Source organism: Mesoplodon bidens (assembly GCF_964165515.1).
Source record: "Mesoplodon bidens genome assembly, chromosome: 15".
In the NCBI taxonomy this organism is placed as follows: domain Eukaryota; kingdom Metazoa; phylum Chordata; class Mammalia; order Artiodactyla; family Ziphiidae; genus Mesoplodon; species Mesoplodon bidens.
The window spans coordinates 29,896,770-29,914,196 of NC_138171.1; the positions used below are offsets into that span (position 1 = coordinate 29,896,770).

A 17,427-nucleotide genomic window follows, 5' to 3' on the forward strand; every position below is an offset into this window, starting at 1 on the left:
TATGCCAAGTTTAAGATCATAGTCAAGTAGATAAGAGCTGGCAAGCAAGGAGGAACTAAGGAAGCGAGGCTGAAGGTGAGGTCAGGATAAAGACCCAGGTTTGGGGGCCCTTGTCCAGAAGGAAACAGTTTCCAGAGACAGCTTTAAAGTGCCCGCGGTTAAGGCGAATCGTCCAGAGCCTAGGCAGTTCATCACCAGCCTCGAGGTAGGTACGCTGGGCTTCTTTGCTTCCTCGGTGTCCCTGTCCCAGAGAGGGGCGAAAGCAGGGGTGGGGCAGGTGGCTGGAAAGGTCTCTTCTGACCTTGAGGAGAGCGTCTCTTTGCGGGAGGGACTGGTCTCGGCTTACACAACCTCCAGCGTTGGGAAGACCCCAGCAAATCCGACGCAGGAGGGCCGAGCCCTTCTCCTCCCTTCTAGCGCCCGGGGCCCCAGGCTGCTCAAACGGAAAAGGGCGCTGTGCTCCCGGGGATCTGAGCAAAGATTCTGGGCGCCCAGCGCAGCATTCCCGCCCCTAAGGTGCCCAGACTGCAGCTGCCTCCGCCATCATAGCGCGCAGCACGCAACAAAATCCACAGCCGGCCTTCCTGGGACCCCAGGCCGGAAACCGAGCCACCCCCTTCCGCCGCCAGGCGGAAGTAGAGGGGCTTCCGGTGAGCCGGCCAGGTACTCGTGGTTCACAATGGCGGCCTCCTTCTCCGGGAAGAAGATAGTGTTTGTCACGGGGAACGCCAAGAAGCTGGAGGAGGTGACGGGAGGGGTGGGAAGCCGACCAGGAGGCGGTTGGGGGGTAGCGTGTGGCAAGGTTGGCTGGGGAGAAGGCGGAGAAGTGGCTTCCAGGCGGAGGGAAGCACGCGGGTGGAAGAGCAGAGGGGGAACAGAGTCCGACCGGGAGGGATGGGTTGGATCGGGAAGGGGATGGGCCGCGCGGAGTGGACCGGCACGTATGCGGAGTGGGGGTGACCCGGGGTTGGACTCGATAGAATGAGGGCCTTGACAAATCCGGGCACAGGGCTTGTGAGCTTAGGGGCATCGGAAGCTGAAGGAGTGGTAGGGTCCTTAACACTTGTCCCAAAGGTCACCTCTTAAGCTAGGTCCCAAACCGGGACCCTGACACCTCTCTCGAGCGGATCCAGACCCCGTTGTTGTCCTGGGGTTGGCAGGGGCCGGACAGGGTGTGGGGCGAGGCATCCAAACTGACTTCCACACCCCACCACGGTCCAGAAATGTGGTCCTCAGCCTCTCCCAGCCTCTTTCCGCCATCTCTGAAATGGCCATTATTCAGGAGGTCTGATTCACAGCGCAATGGAGAGGAGGAGTGAAGGAGGCAGTGGATCCAAAGTTCCTGCCTACAGGGACTTTGTGGTCGGCTCTGAGAATTCTGGGGGTTGATGGAACCGCTTTGGCTGCAAATAGTAGAGAGACACAGGGAGCTCATGTAAACAGCCAGGTGACAATCGTATGCTGTCCCACAGGGCTTGAGGAGTCTTTCTCAGGAGTCCCTGTCGAGGGGTTTATTTGTCCTTCTAGTTCTCTCTGGATGCTCATCCCTTTTCCTTTTGAGGTCTTTCTGCATTTTTCCCTTCTGATGGAGGAGGCAGTAAGGCTTCTGCCAGGTATCAGCTCTGATTGGCCTTACTTGGATCAAAGGTTTGCCCTTTCTTAGTCAGCCATGGTCAAGGATGTGGGTCATGTGTGGAGAATCAGGATGACACCCACTAGATGTCTGAGGCAGACCAATGGGGTGCAGTCATTAGGGTCATTTGTCTACAGCATAGGGACCAATGACACTTGTGTGCTGTTACAGGGTGGCCTCAGAAGTCAGAGCCCTGTGCTGATAAAAGGTTTGGGATCTTGAGGCCAGACCAGACAAGCAGACAGGCAGTGCCACACTGAACAGAGCCCCATGCAAAATGGTGGGTGCCAGCTCCCAAGGCCATCTCTACCTCTGGTTGAGAATGTGGCCATCCCACATTTAAAGAAGAGGGAGGGAATTCCCTGGAAGTCCAGTGGTTAGGATTCCAGCTTTCACTGCCGGGGCCCGGGTTGGATCCCTGGTCGGGAAACTAAGATCCTGTAAGCCATGTGGCATGGCCCCCCAAAAAAAGGAGGAAAAAAAGAGAAGATGCTGGAGTAGCCAGAGGAGGCTCACTGGAGAAAATGGAGTTGAAGTTGGCCTAAAATTGGGAGGTTTTTTGTTTTTTTTTTTTGCGGTACGCGGGCCTCTCACTGTTGTGGCTTCTCCCGTTGCAGAGCACAGGCTCCGGACGCGCAGGCTCAGCGGCCATGGCTCATGGGCCTAGCCGGTCCGCGGCATGTGGGATCTTTGCGGACCAGGGCACGAACCCGTGTCCCCTGCATCGGCAGGCGGACTCTCAACCACTGCGCCATGAGGGAAGGCCTTAAAATAGGGAGTTTTAACTCTTCATCTCATGGTACCCCATTGGCAGAGTGATGAAGCCTCTGGACCCTTTCTCAGGAAAATATTTTTAAATGTACAAAATAAAATACATAGGATTACAAAGGAAATCAATTCTATTGATTTACAATTCTCAAACTATTATAAATATTTGTGATCCAGTTACATATGCTTTATTAATGCATACTGAGCTGATCTCCCTGTGCTATGCCGCTGCTTCCCACTAGCTATTTTACATTTGGAGTGTGTATATGTCGATGCTTCTGTCACTTCGCCCCAGCTTCCCCCTCCCCCGCTGCCGTGTCCTTAAGTCCATTCTGTATGTCTGCGTCTTTATTCCTGCCCTGCCACTAGGTTCATCGGTACCAGTTTTTTTTAGATTCCATATATATGCGTTAGCATATGGTATTTGTTTTTCTTTACTTCACTCTGTATGACAGACTCTAGGTCCATCCACCTCACTACAAATAACTCTATTTCATTTCTTTTTATGGCTGAGTAATATTCCATTGTATATATGTGCCACATCTTCTTTATCCATTCATCCGTCAGTGGACATTTAGTTTGCTTCCTTGTCCTGCCTATTGTAAATAGTGCTGCAATGAAGATTGTGGTGCATGTCTCTTTTTGAATTATGGTTTTCTCAGGGTATATGCCGAGTAGTGGGGTTTGCTGGGTCATATGGTAGTTCTATTTTTAATTTTTCAAGGCACCTCCATACTGCTCTCCATAGTGGTTGTATCAATTTACATTCCCACCAACAGTGCAGGAGGGTTCCCTTTTTACCACACCCTCTCCAGCATTTATTATTTCTAGATTTTTTGATAATGGCCATTCTGACCAGTGTGAGGTGATACCTCATTGTGGTTTTGATTTGCATTTGATTTGTTGAGCATCTTTTCATGTGCCTCTTGGCCATCTGTATGTCCTCTTTGGTGAAATGTCTATTTAGGTCTTCTGCCCATTTTTTAATTGTTTTTTTTTTAATTTATTTTATTTTATTTTAATTTATTTTTATTTTTGGCTGCGTTGGGTCTTCGTTGCTGTGCGTGGGCTTTTCTCTGGTTGTGGTGAGCAGGGGCTACTCTTTGTTGTGGCGCGCAGGCTTCTCATTGCGGTAGCTTCTCTTGTTGCGGAGCATGGGCTCTAGGCACGTGGGCTTCAGTAGCTGTGGCACGGGGGCTCAGTAGTTGTGGCTTGCGGGCTCTAGAGCGCAGGCTCAGTAGCTCGGTAGTTGTGGTGCACAGGCTTAGTTGTTCCGTGGCATGTGGGATCTTCCCAGACCAGGGTTGAAACCCGTGTCCTCTGCATTGGCAGGCAGATTCTTAACCACTGCACCACCAGGGAAGCCCGGGTTGTTTCTTTTTTTGATATTGAGCTCCATGAGCTGTTTGTATATTTTGGAGATTAATCCTTTGCTCGTTGTTTCATTTGCAAATATTTTATCCCATTCTGAGGGTTGTCTTTTCATCTTATTTATGGTTTCCTTTGCTGTGCAAAAGCTTTTAAGTTTAACTAGGTCCCATTTGTTTATTTTTGTTTTTATTTTCATTACTCTAGGAGGTGGGTCAAAAAACATCTTGTTGTGGTTTATGTCAAAGAGTGTTTTTCCTATGGTTTCCTCTAAGAGTTTTATAGTGTCTGGTTTTACATTTAGGTCTTTAATACATTTGGAGTTTATTTTTGTGTGTGGTGTTAGGTGGTGTTCTAATTTCATTCTTTTACATGTAGCTGTCCAGTTTTCCCAGCACCACTTACTGAAGAGGCTGTCTTTTCTCCATTGTATGTCCTTGCCTCCTTTGTCATAAATTAGGTGATCATATGTGCATGGGTTTATCTCTGGGCTTTCTATCTGTACCTTGATCTATATTTCTGTTTTTGTGCCAGTACCATATTGTCTTGATTACTGTAGCTTTGTAGTATAGTTTGAAGTCAGGGAGCCTGATTCCTCCAGCTCTGTTTTTCTTTCTCAGTATTGCTTTGGCTATTCAGGATCTTTTGTGTTTCCATTACAAATTGTAAAATTTTTTGTTCTAATTCTGTGAAGAATGCCATTGGTAGTTCGATAGGGATTGCATTGAATCTGTAGATTGCTTTGGGTAGTATAGTCATTTTCATAATATTGATTTTCCAATCCAAGAACATGGTATATTTCTCCATCTGTTTATGTCATCTTTGATTTCTTTCATCAGTGTTTTATAGTTTTCCGAGTATAAGTCTTTCTCCTCTTTAGATAGGTTTATTCCTAGGTATTTTATTCTTTCTGTTGCAGTGGTAAATGGGATTGTTTCCTTAATTTCTCTTTCTGATTTTTCGTTGTTAGTGTATAGGAATGCCAGAGATTTCTGTGCATTAACTTTGTATCCTGCAACTTTACCAAATTCGTTGATTAATTCTAGTAGTCTTCTGGTGGCATCTTTAGGATTTTCTATGTATAGTATCATGTCATCTGCAAAGAGTGACAGTTTTACTTCTTATCCAATTTGTATTCCTTTTATTTCTTTTTCTTCTCTGATTGCCATGGCTAGGACTTCGAAAACTATGTTGAATAAGAGTGGTGAGAGAGGACATCCTTGTCTTGTTCCTGATCTTAGAGGAAATGCTTTCAGTTTTTCACCATTGAGTATGTTTGCTGTGGGTTTGTCATATATGACCTTTATTATGTTGAGGTAGTTTCCCTCTATGCCCATTTTCTGGAGAGTTTTTATCGGAAAAGGGTGTTGAATTTTTTCAAAACCTTTTTCTGCATCTATTGAGATGATCACATGGTTTTTATTCCTTAATTTGTTAATATGGTGTATCACATTGATTGATTTGCGTATATTGAAGAATCCTTGCATCTGATGTATGATCCTTTTAATATATTGTTGGATTCTGTTTGCTAGTATTTTGTTCAGGATTTTTGCATCTATGTTCATCAGTGATATTGGACTATAATTTTCTTTTTTTGTGATATCTTATTCTGGTTTTGGTATCAGGGTGATGGTGGCTTCATAGAACGAATTTGGGTGCATTCCTCCCTCTGCAGTTTTTTGGAAGAGTTTGAGAAGGATTGGTGTTAGCTCTTCTCTAAATGTTTGATAGAATTCACCTGTGAAGCCATCTGGTCCTGGACTTCTGTTTGTTGGAAGATTTTTTATATATATAAATTTATTTATTTTTATTTATTTATGTTTGGCTGCGTTGGGTCTTCGTTGCTGTGCGTGGGCTTTCTCTAGTTGTGGCAGGCCAGGGCTACTCTTCGTTGTGGTGCACAGGCTTCTCATTGTGGTGGTTTCCCTTGTTGTGGAGTATGGGCTCTCGGCAGGTGGGCTTCAGTAGTTGCAGCACATGGGCTCAGTAGTTGTGGCTTGTGGACTCTAGAGCATAGGCTCAGTAGGTGTGGCACATGGGGTTAGTTGCTCCGTGGCATATGGGGTCTTCTCGGACCAGGGGTCGAACCTGTGTCCCCTGCATTGGCAGGCAGATTTTTAACCACTGTGCCACCAGGGAAGTCCTGTTGGAAGATTTTTAATTACAGTTTCAATTTCATTACTTGTGATAGGTCTGTTTATATTTTCTAATTCTTCCTGGCTCAGTCTTGGAAAATTGTACATTTCCAAGAATTTGTCCATTCCTCATGGTTGTCCATTTTATTGGCATATAGTTGTCTGTAGTAGTCTCTTATAATCCTTTGTATTTCTGCAGTGTCAGTTGTGATTTCTCCTTTTTCATTTCTAATTTTATTGATTTGCGTCCTCTCCCTTTTGTTCTTGATGAGTCTGGCTAAGGGTTTATCAATTTTGTTTATCTTCTCAAAGAACCAAATTTTAGTTTTATTGATTTTTGCTGTTGTTTTCATTTCTGTTTCATTTATTTCTGCTCTGATCTTTATGATTTCTTTCCTTCTACTGACTTTAGGTTTTCTTTGTTCTTCTTTCTCTAGTTGCTTTAGGTGTAGGGTTAGATTGTTTTTTTGTTGTTGTTGTTGTTTTGTTTTGTTTGTTTTTGCGGTACGCGGGCCTCTCACTGTTGTGGCCTCTCCCGTTGCGGAGCACAGGCTCTGGATGCGCAGGCTCAGCAGCCATGGCTCACGGGCCTAGCTGCTCCGCGGCACGTGGGATCTTCCCGGACCGGGGCACGAACCCGCGTCCCCTGCATCGGCAGGCGGACTCTCAACCACTGCGCCACCAGGGAAGCCCGGTTAGATTGTTTATTTGAGATTTTTCTTGTTTCTTGAGGTGCGATTGAATTGCTATAAACTTCCCTCTTAGAACTGCTTTTGCTGCATCCCATAGGTTTTGAATCATCGTGTTTTTGTTGTCATTTGTTTCTATGTATTCTTTTATTTCTTTGATTTCTCTAGTGATCTCTTGGTTACTTAGTAGTGCACTGTTTATCCTCCATGTATTTGTGTTTTTTACAGTTTTTTTCCTGTAATTGATTTCCACATAACAGTGTGGTCAGAAAAGATGCTTGATACAATTTCAATTTTCTTAAATTTTCCGAGGCTTGATTTGTGACCCAAGATGTGATCTGTCTTGGAGAATGTTCCATGTGCACTTGAGAAGGAAGTGTAATGTGCCACTTTCGGGTGGAATGTTCTATAAATATCAATTAAATCTATCTGGTCTATTGTGTCATCTAAAGCTTGTGTTTGCTTATTTATTTTCTGTTTGGATGATCTGTCCATTGGGGTAAGTGAAGTGTTAAAGTCCCCTACTATTATTGTGTTACTGTTGATTTCCCCTTTCATGGTTGTTAGCATTTGCCTTATGTATTGAGGTGCTCCTATGTTGGGTGCATAAACGATTATAATTGTTATATCTTCTTCTTGGATTGATCCCTTGATCATTATGTACTGTCCTTCCTTATCTCTTGTAACAGTCTTTATTTTAAAGTCTATTTTTAAAAATAAATTTATTTTATTTATTTATTTTTGGCTGTGTTGGGTCTTCGTTGCTGGGCTTTCTCTAGTTGCGGCAAGCAGGGGTTACTCTTTGTGGCAGTGTGCAGGCTTCTCATTGAGGTGGCTTCTCTTGTTGCATAACACAGGCTCTAGGCATGCAGGCTTCAGTAGTTGTGGCACATGGGCTCAGTAGTTGTGGCTCACGGGCTCTAGAGCACAGGCTCAGTAGTTGTGGTGCATGGGCTTAGTAGCTCCACAGCATGTGGGATCTTCCTGGACCAGGGATTGAACCTGTGTCCCCTGCATTGGCAGGCAGATTCTTAACCGCTGTACTACCAGGGAAGCCCTTAAGTCTATTTTATCTGATACGAGTATTGCTACTCCAACATTGTTTTGATTTCCATTTGCATAGAATATATTTTTCCATCCCTTCACTTTTAGTCTGTTTGTGTTCCTAGGTCTTAAGTGGGTCTCTTGTAGACAGCATATATATGGGTCTTGTTTTTGTATCCATTCAGCCAGTCTGTGTCTTTTGGTTGGGACATTTAATCCATTTACATTCAAGGTTGTTATCGATATGTATGTTCCTATTACCATTTTCTTAATTGTTTTGGGTTTGTTTTTGTGGGTCTTTTTCTTCTCTTGTGTTTCCTGCCTAGAGAAGTTTTTTTAGCATTTGTTGTAAAGCTGGTTTGGTGGTGCTGAATTCTCTTACCTTTTGCTTGTCTGAAAAGCTTTTGATTTCTCTGTTGACTCTGAATGAGATCCTTGCTGGGTAGAGTAATCTTGGTTGTAGTTTTTTCTCTTTCATCATTTTAAGTATATCCTGCCACTCCCTTCTGGACTGCAGAGTTTCTGCTGAAAAATCAGTTGATAATGTTATGGGGATTCTTTTGTATGTTATTTTTTGCTTTTCCCTTGCTGCTTTTAATATTTTTTCTTTGAATTTAATTTTTGTTAGTTTGATTAATATGTGTCTTGCTGTGTTTCTCCTAAGGTTTATCCTGTATGGGACTCTCTGCGCTTCCTGGACCTGGGTGGCTATTTCCTTTCCCATGTTAGGGAAGTTTTCCACTATAATCTCTTCAAATATTTTCTCAGACCCTTTCTTTTTCTCTTCTTATTTGGGACCCCTATAATTCGAATGTTGGTGTGTTTAGTATTGTCCCAGAGGTCTCTGAGATTGTCTTTGATTCTTTTCATTCTTTTTTCTTTATTCTGCTCCTTGGCAGTTATTTCTAGCATTCTGTCTTCCAGCTCACTTATATTTGTTCTTCTGCCTCAGTTATCCTATTATTGATTCCTTCTAGTGTATTTTTCATGTCAGTTATTGTGCTTTCATCTCTGTTTGTCCTTCAGTTCTTCTAGAACTTTGTTAAACATTTCTTGTATTTTCTTAGTCTGTGCCTCCATTCTACTTCTGAGATTCTGGATCGTCTTTACTACCATTACTCTGAATTCTTTTTCAGGTAGATTGCCTATTTCCTCTTCATTTATTTGGTCTTATAGGTTTTTACCATGCTCCTTCATCTGTGACATACTTTTTTACCCTCTCATTTTTTCTGATGGGTGGGATTGTGTTCCTGTTTAACTGGTTGTTTGGCCTGAGGCTTCCAACACTGGAGTTTGTAGGCTGTTGGATAGCGCTGGGTCTTGGTGCTGAGATGAGGACCTCCGGGAGACCTCACTCCAATGAATATTCCCTGAGGTCTGAGGTTCTCTTGTTAGTCCAGTGGTTCAGACTCAGAGCTCCCATCGCAGGAGCCGTTCACTTGGGGGTTCTTCCCGTCTCCTTGGGCATCAAGGTCTCCCACCAGCATCTGGCAGGTGCCCTAGTTGTAGGGAGACACGAACTCTGCGTCTTCCCATGCCGCCATCTTGACTCTGCCCCTTGTAAATGATATTTTGAGATATCTGCTACAACTGTAATGGGATATGACAACATCTGTGATTTTAATAGGGTTAAATATCACAGGAGATGCTAATGCTATTTGTGTTTGTTTTCTATATTCACTATTGAAAGGGATGCTAAATTTCAGGTAGCGGTTAGTGAAAATAAAGCGTTTTTTTTTTTTTTTTTTCTAATCCAAGTTCACAGACCTCCTGAATTCTGGGTAACCCCTGATAGAAAATTCCTGGCCCAAAGGATAGGTTTGGGGAGCACTGGGAAAGGAAGAGGGTGTTCTAGGTAGGTGGTTAGCATGAACAGAGACCTGAAGTAGGAGGGAGGGATCGGAGAGTGAGGAGATGGGGGAGCTGACCTGCTGGGGTGGGACCCTGAAGGCTGGGGTGAGGCTCGTGGGCTTGACTTGGTGAGCTTTAGGGGACTGACAGGAGAGTTACCTGACGAGAAAGGTGGGTGACAGCTTGTGTAGTAATGGGGAATAGTTAAACAAATGGTGATAAATGTTCTTTCATTTTGGAACAGGTCATTCAGATTCTAGGAGATAAGTTTCCATGCACTTTGGTGGCACAGAAGATTGACCGTATGTCTCTGATTAGTTCTATTTTTAAAAGATGATTCAATTTCTCTCTCTCTCTGTGACCTGACGGTGTGTCTGTTTCTCTGATAAGTGCCAGAGTACCAAGGAGAGCCTGATGAGATTTCCATTCGGAAGTGTCAGGAGGCAGCTCGCCAGGTGATTGCTCCACACGTCCTGTACTTGCGCCTCTTGTCTGGTGGCTCCTGGGGTCTGTGCCTGCTGGGGATGGGTAGAGAATATGGTGGGCACAGTTTATAATGACTTGAAGGACCTTTCCAGGCTTAGCTAGGCTGGAGTCAGTTAATGTTGGCTCTGGAATACTGCCTTCCTTTCTCAACTTTGACTGCATAGTATCCCCCTAGATGACCACACACACACATAATTCACTCTTCCCAATTCTCAGGTACATACATTCCACCCCTACATTCTCCCCACATACATCCACCCTGCACTCACACATCTCTGTGGAACTGAAAAAGAGTGCTTTGTAAACAGTCAGGCCGCTTGAGTATGAATCCCAGCTCTCCTATCACTGTACCTGGAGCAAACTTTACAACCTGCCAAGGCTTTGATGTCCCTACCTTTAAAATGAAGATAAGAGATTAGTCAATGGCTGTTACCCAGAGCAGATAGACCTCTATCTGCTGCTGCTGTTACACATCCCAGCTAGCTGTGAGTGTGGCCCTGGCTTGGGTGGCCGAGGAATTCAGGGTGGAGATGGGGCCTGCTGCTGGGCGCGGGTCTCAGGGCTGCATGTCCTTGTGCTGCAGGTGCAGGGCCCTGTACTGGTGGAAGACACCTGTTTGTGCTTCAACGCCCTTGGGGGCCTCCCTGGCCCCTACATGTGAGTGCTCCCCCACCCTTTTGCAGGGCCCTGGCCACAAAACCACTTGAACTTTGAAATGATTTGTTACTTGATACTGCGGGTCATTCACTGTCTTGGCATCAACACCAGTATGTCAGATCGTCTTGAGGGAGGATTAGGGATGGGGAAGAGGCATACCTTTCTTTTGTAAAGTGTAAGAATGTGATTGTGTAAGTTGAGATGGGCAAGGGGAACTCACCCATTGGAGAGGTACATTCGTGGGCAGATCAGTTTCAGGAAAGAGGAAATAAGGAAGTTGAGATCTGCAGATGGATTTCCTTAAAGCTCTCCAGTACCCTGGACCCCCTCAGAAGGTCTTTGTGTATCTCTAGGGTACAAATACCCCAATTTGTTAGGTCTTGGGTATGTATACAGTTGACCCTTGAACAACTCGGGGGGGGGGTTAACGAGCATTTAACTTACAGTTGGCTTTCCATATCAGTGGATTCAACTGTATGTTACTGTAGTATTTACTACTGAAAAATATCCATGTATAAGTGAACATATGCAGTTCAAACTCATGTTGTTCAAGGGTTAACTGTATCTTTAACTTTTGGATTGCTGATTTGTTTGCCAAGGCAGTAGCACCCCTACACACTTACAGTGTACATTGCTCCATATTCTTACCAGCACTGTTTTATGACTTTTTAGTATTTTGTAATGGCGGGAGTGGGAAATGTTACCACATACAATTTTATTTTGCATTTCCCTAATTACCAGTGAGATTGAGGGCTTCACTGGTTTATCAGTTGTTTTGTGGATTGCCTCTTTGTCTCCATTTCCTTTTTCCTATTGGATTATTTCTCTTCATTTTGAGTTGAGACATTCTTTATCTTTTCTCCTTGGCTCTCGCAGGGCTCTAATCCCTGGGGGACGCAGCCCAGAAACAAGGTGGTAAGAACATCCATCTGCTTGTGGTGTCTGACTCACCTTTATTTCTCTTGCAGAAAGTGGTTTCTGGAGAAGTTAAAGCCTGAAGGTATTATCCCCATGTCTCTTTCTTTAGACTTGTTTGAAATTAAGAATCTGTGGCTTCTACGGGAGGAGCTCCAACTAGTAATCAGGAATCTCGGGTTCCATCCCCTTCACGGAATCTCCATTCACCTCAGTTTCCCCATCTATAATCTACAGCTCACACTCTCCCTATATACCTGGTGCCAGGGAGCACTGAGATTTGGGAGGAGTGGATGGGGTGGGGGTGGGTGGTGAGAGCTTTGCGTTTGAGGGACAAAGGGGCTCTAGTTGATTCTGGCTCAGAGAGGGACTCTCCCCACTGCTTGCTGTCCTTGCCTCAGTGGGGGGCGGGGAGGGGGACACCCTGTTGCTCCTCCTCGTCCCAGCAGCTCATACGCTGAAGCCCACAGTGGTAGAATAAGGAACCCCACGTCCCCATCACCCAACTTCCGGGGTTATCAGTGCAGGGCCTATTTGGTGATATGTATAACTCCCCTCGCCACCTGGGCCCCTTGAGTGCGGAGAGGGGGCTGGGGCTGGGCAGCATAGAGTGCCCTGAGCCCTCACTGCACCTGCGCGCAGGTCTCCACCAGCTCCTGGCTGGGTTCCAAGACAAGTCGGCCTATGCACTCTGCACGTTCGCGCTCAGCACTGGGGACCCAAGTGAGCCTGTGCGCCTCTTCAGGGGCCGGACCTCGGTGCGTACCCATGCTCCTTCCCCCGCGTGCCGCCAGAGGGCGCTGTGACTCGCGGTGATGCTGCAGGACTGTGGTGGGGAGGGCACGCCCCTGGGTACCACAGCTAGAAGTCCTGTCAATCCCAAAACTTATTTGACCCCTGAGTCTGGTGTTTGGAAAGGCACAATGGCTTACAGCTGTTGGGGCCTGGTATACCCAGAGCTCTGCAGTGTATGCTCTCCTGAGAAGCAGATGTGGAAACTGAAGGTGACAACTCCTAGAGCTACATCTATAGCCCAGATTTCTCCAAGCTTGAATCTCCTCATCCCACTGCTGAGGCAACAGCTTCCCTTGAACATCTCACAGCCTTTCCAACTTTCTACGTTCATATAGAATCTTCCTTCTCCCCCCAACTCATTCCTTTCAAAACTGCCCTTCAGGGCTTCCCTGGTGGCACAGTGGTTGAGAGTCCGCCTGCCGATGCAGGGGACACGGGTTCGTGCCCCGGTCCGGGAAGATCCCACATACCTCGGAGCGGCTGGGCCTGTAAGCCATGGCCCCTGAGCTTGTGCGTCCGGAGCCTGTGCTCCGCAACAGGAGAGGCCACAACAGTGAGAGGCCCGCATACTGCAAAAAAAAAAAAAAAACTGCCCTTCAGTTCCCCCATGCTTACCTATCAGACCATAGGTTCAGCTGCTTCTCACAGGGTCCAGACCACCCTCTGGGCTGGCCTGCTCCCCCCACTGCCCCAGCCCATCCGTCCCCTCCCCGTGGCGGGAGTGTACCTTCAGGCACATCATTTCTCTGCTTTGTCCTTTCTGCTCAGGATAAAATCCAGAGCCCCACCATAGCTCCCATAGCCCTATGCCAGTGGCTCCACAGGGACTGTCCACAGATGTTTTACTTTACGCTCCCTGATTAGATTTTTAATTTTTGTGGTGAAAAAACAGGTGACAGAAATTACCATCTTCATTTTTAAGTGTACAATACAATAGTATACACTGTTGTGCACCAGATCTCTAGAACTTTCTCATCTTGCAGAATTGAAACTATGCCCATTGAATAACGACTCCACCTTCCCCTCATCTCCCCAGCACCTGGCAACCACCATTCTACTTTCTGTTGCCAAGAGTTCAGCTACCTCAGATACATCATATAAGTGGAATCCTGCAGTGTTTGTTTTTTTGTGACTGGCTTATCTCACTTAGCATAATGTCCTCAGGTTTCATCCATGTTGTAACATGTGACAGGATCTCCTTTTTTAAGGCTGAATAATATTCCATTGATTATGTATACCACTTTTTCGTTTATCCGTTTACAGGCATACCTCGTTTTATTGAGCTTCACAGATATTATGTTTTTACAAATTGAAAGTTTGTGGCAATCCTGCATTGTCAGACGATGGTTAGCTTTTTTTTTTTTGCGGTACGCGGGCCTCTCACTGCTGTGGCCTCTCCCGTTGTGGAGCACAGGCTCCGGACGCGCAGGCTCAGTGGCCATGGCTCACGGGCCCAGCGGCTCCGCGGCATGTGGGATCTTCCCGGACCGGGGCACGAACCCGCATCCCCTGCATCGACAGGCGGACTCTCGACCACTGTGCCACCAGGGAAGCCTGATGGTTAGCATTTTTAGCAATTAAGTATTTTAAAATTAAGGTATGTACATTTTTTTAGACATAATGCTATTGCACACTTAATAGATTACAATATAGTGTAAACATAACTTTTATATGCAGTAGGAAACCAAAAATTTCATGTGACTTGCTTTATTGCGATAATTGCCTGATTGCAGTGGTCTGGAACTGAACCCACAATATCTCCGAGGTCTGCCTGTATTCATTGATGAACACTTGCGTGGCTTCCACTTTTTGGCTCATAATGCTGCTATGAACGTGGGTGTGCAAATATCTCTTCAAGATCCTGTTTTCATTCTTTTGGATATATATCCAGAAATGGGATTGCTGGATCATATTGCCTGGTTACATTTTTGTTTGTTTGTTTTGTTTTGTTTTTTGCAGTATGTGGGCCTCTCACTGTCGTGGCCCCTCCCGTCGCGGAGCACAGGCTCCGGACGCGCAGGCTCAATGGCCATGGCTCACGGGCCCAACCGCTCCACGGCACGTGGGATCTTCCCAGACCGGGGCATGAACCCGTGTCCCCTGCATCGGCAGGCGGACTCTCAACCACTGCGCCACCAGGGAAGCCCTGGTTACATTTTTAACAGTTAGTTTTAGTGGTCTGCTACTTTCACAGAAATGTTCTCTCAAAAATCAAAAGTATGAACAACCACAGGCCCAACTTCCTGCACCATGACTGACTAGCACCTATGTTGCTGACGGGGCCTGATCACTGCCATCCGACCATTCCCTATTATCTCCCCAGCTTGGGCTGCTGTTTCTACTTTGTTGCTGCCAGCCCCGACTTTAACTGAAGTAGCCTTGTTTCTCCTTGTTCTGTTCTCTCCTGTGCTTTGTAAACCCCAGCCACATTGTCCTTTCAGCAGTGCACATGCTAAGCCCTTCTCCATCTCTGGACCTCGGCACAGCTGTGTCTTCCACCTAGAATGTTCTTTTTTTTTTTTTTTGCGGTACGCGGGCCTCTCACTGCTGTGGCCTCTCCCGTTGCGGAGCACAGGCTCCGGACGCGCAGGCTCAGCGGCCATGGCTCACAGACCCAGCCGCTCCGCAGCATGTGGGATCTTCCCGGACTGGGGCACGAACCCGTGTCCCCTGCATCGGCAGGCAGACTCTCAACCACTGCGCCACCAGGGAAGCCCGACACTGGTTATCTTTGTCACATTTTCCTTTTGGAATTTGCCTGTTACAGCCAGTATTTACTGAGCTCATTTTTGTGTTGAACATTGTGCAAAGTAATTTCTATTTTGTTATTTCATTTAATTGTTAGAGCCTCCCTTGTATTATGAGAAATGCAGTAATAGTAGCAGGCACAGGGCTTGGCTGAAAAGTTCAGGGCCCTCAAACTTCCTATTAGGAGAAAATGTTTTCTGTCAGTCTTTCAAAGTTGATTCTCTTCTTCAGTGAGGTCACAGTTTGTCAAAGCTTCAGAGAGGGAGGCTGGTCCCAGGGGTATCGGTGGGCTGATCAAGCATGTGGTTCCTCCCTGTCTCTGGGGAGCGAGCTGTCCTGCTCTGCATTTTATGTGTTCAGCAAACATTTGCCGGCACCATAGACCCCTTGAGATCATATATTTTGAGTAAATAGGGTTTAACCAAATTCATAAACTAACCAAACTCAAGCTGGCTACTGCCCTCCTCACAGTGCATCTCCTCCACACCCAATGGCACACCTGTCCCCCTTTCCTCTGGCAGGGCCGGATTGTGGTGCCCCGTGGCTGCCGAGATTTTGGCTGGGACCCCTGCTTTCAGCCTGATGGATATGAGCAGACGTAAGGAGCCCCAGTTTCTTTCAGGGGTGTGGGGTGGGGATGGCCGTGGTCTGGGTTGGGTCAGTGCCCCGCCCAGGTGCAGGCACGCGGTTACAGGCGGGGCAGGCTCTGAGGTGCCGTTCCGGCTGAAGGCAGCTCTGCTGGGGTGGATGCAAGGAATCTGGGTGGCCCGGTCCACAGCTGGGAGGCAGCTGGGCATAGCTGAAGTCCTGGGCTCTCGGGCTCAGCTCAGTACAGAGCAGCTTTGTAGCTTCAGTGGCTTCCCCGCTCTGACCTGGGCTTGTCAGCTTTGTTGGATGATTATCTGACCCCCATTTAGTCTGGAAAAATGTTAGCACTTGGCCACCACGTTACACCCCCACAGTGCCAGGTGTTCTCATTATTTCATGCTAGCCCCCGCTTATTTACATGGGACATGTTGGCCATTATTGGAATCAGGTTTGTCAAGCTGGAGGGGGGCCCTTAGGGAGTGTGGCCTGAGGCCTCACAACAGCCAGGCAGGGCTGAGGACAACATGAAGCAGCACTTTGGTGACACAAGTGCTCTATATCTGCACTGTGCAATCTGGTAGCCATTAGCCACATGTGGCTGCGGAGCATCTGAAATGTGGCTAGAGCAACTGAGGAACAGAATTTATTTTTATTCAGTTGTAATTGGTTTAAATGGCCACAGTGGCTGGTAGCCACCATATTGGACAGCGTAGATGTGAAAGTAACAACTGGAGTAGGGATTCTTACCTCACTGGAGTCTTGCCATGGGTGGCAGGCCACTGGCTGGCTGTTCAAGGCTCGTCTGCTGCCCCCTGCCCCCACCTGCCCACCCCACAGTGCATTGGAGGAGATTGCTGTGTTTGCTCTGTCAGGCCCCACTGCTTCCCGTCAACAGATGACAAAGCTGATCAAACATGCAGCTCATCCCCCTGTCCCCAGCTTCCCTTTGATGACTTTTGGACACACTAGAACCAGTTTAAGATCCTTTCACACTTATTAATATGGGTTTCTACCTACAGGGGAATTTAAGACTCTGATTTTTTAAAAAATTAACTCTGGTTGCCAGGAGCTGGTAGCCCCACTACCCTTTCCTAGGGACTCTTTGAGCTTTGGGCTCCAGGATGAGGTGAGGTGTACACACCCTCCCTGAATCTGGGCTCCCTCTTCTCTGAGCTGCTACTGTTGCCCCTTAGATATGCAGAGATGCCCAAGGCTGAGAAGAACACCATCTCCCATCGCTTCCAGGCCCTGCTTGAGTTGCAAGAATACTTTGGCAACCTGACTCTACTTGGAGCTGGTGATGACCACTCTGCCTGAGGATCCGGGGAGGGCTAGCCTGAAACCGCCTCTATCAGGCAGGCACCCGTCCAAGTACTGCCTTCAGGGTTACCACTTCCTGGGGGTGTTACCAGCCGTCAGGAGCAGCTGGCTCTGCCTGGAAACTTTGGCCAGAGGACACCATCCTCTTGCCCTCAGGGATTCAGTGGTCTCCTACAGCCTCCAGGCCTGGAATCCGGAAAGGACCTTGGGTGTTAAAACTGGCCTTGGCAGGGTTGAGGGTTTGGGGAAGAACCACACAAACAGCCTTAGATGTTTTTTAAATGCAGCAAATAAAAATTCCGGAGGGTACTTGCTTCCAAAATAAACTGGGTATATTTGCTTTGAAACCTGCCCCAGACAGGTGTCTGTCTCCTGAGTCCCCTTTGGCATGAGCAGGAAACCTCTCAGGTCGGGGGGGGGCAAAAGGGCT

At 46.9% G+C, this 17,427-nt stretch overlaps 1 protein-coding gene across 2 annotated transcripts; it reads left to right on the forward strand.

Moving 5' to 3' along the window:
- Positions 1-620: 620 nt before the first annotated feature.
- ITPA (inosine triphosphatase) lies at positions 621-17,348 on the forward strand. Of its 2 annotated transcripts, XM_081256296.1 has the most exons (9): positions 621-745; positions 2,251-2,389; positions 9,731-9,790; positions 9,879-9,943; positions 10,558-10,631; positions 11,600-11,631; positions 12,189-12,304; positions 15,611-15,687; positions 16,871-17,348. In XM_081256296.1, exons 1-9 carry the CDS (start codon positions 680-682, stop codon positions 16,992-16,994), a joined length of 753 nt encoding a protein of 250 aa, XP_081112422.1. In that variant the 5' UTR covers positions 621-679; the 3' UTR covers positions 16,995-17,348. The 2 variants fall into 2 exon arrangements, with proteins under 2 accessions (XP_081112422.1, XP_081112423.1); XM_081256297.1 differs by lacking the exon at positions 2,251-2,389 and having other exon boundaries at positions 628-745; positions 9,733-9,790.
- Positions 17,349-17,427: the final 79 nt, after the last annotated feature.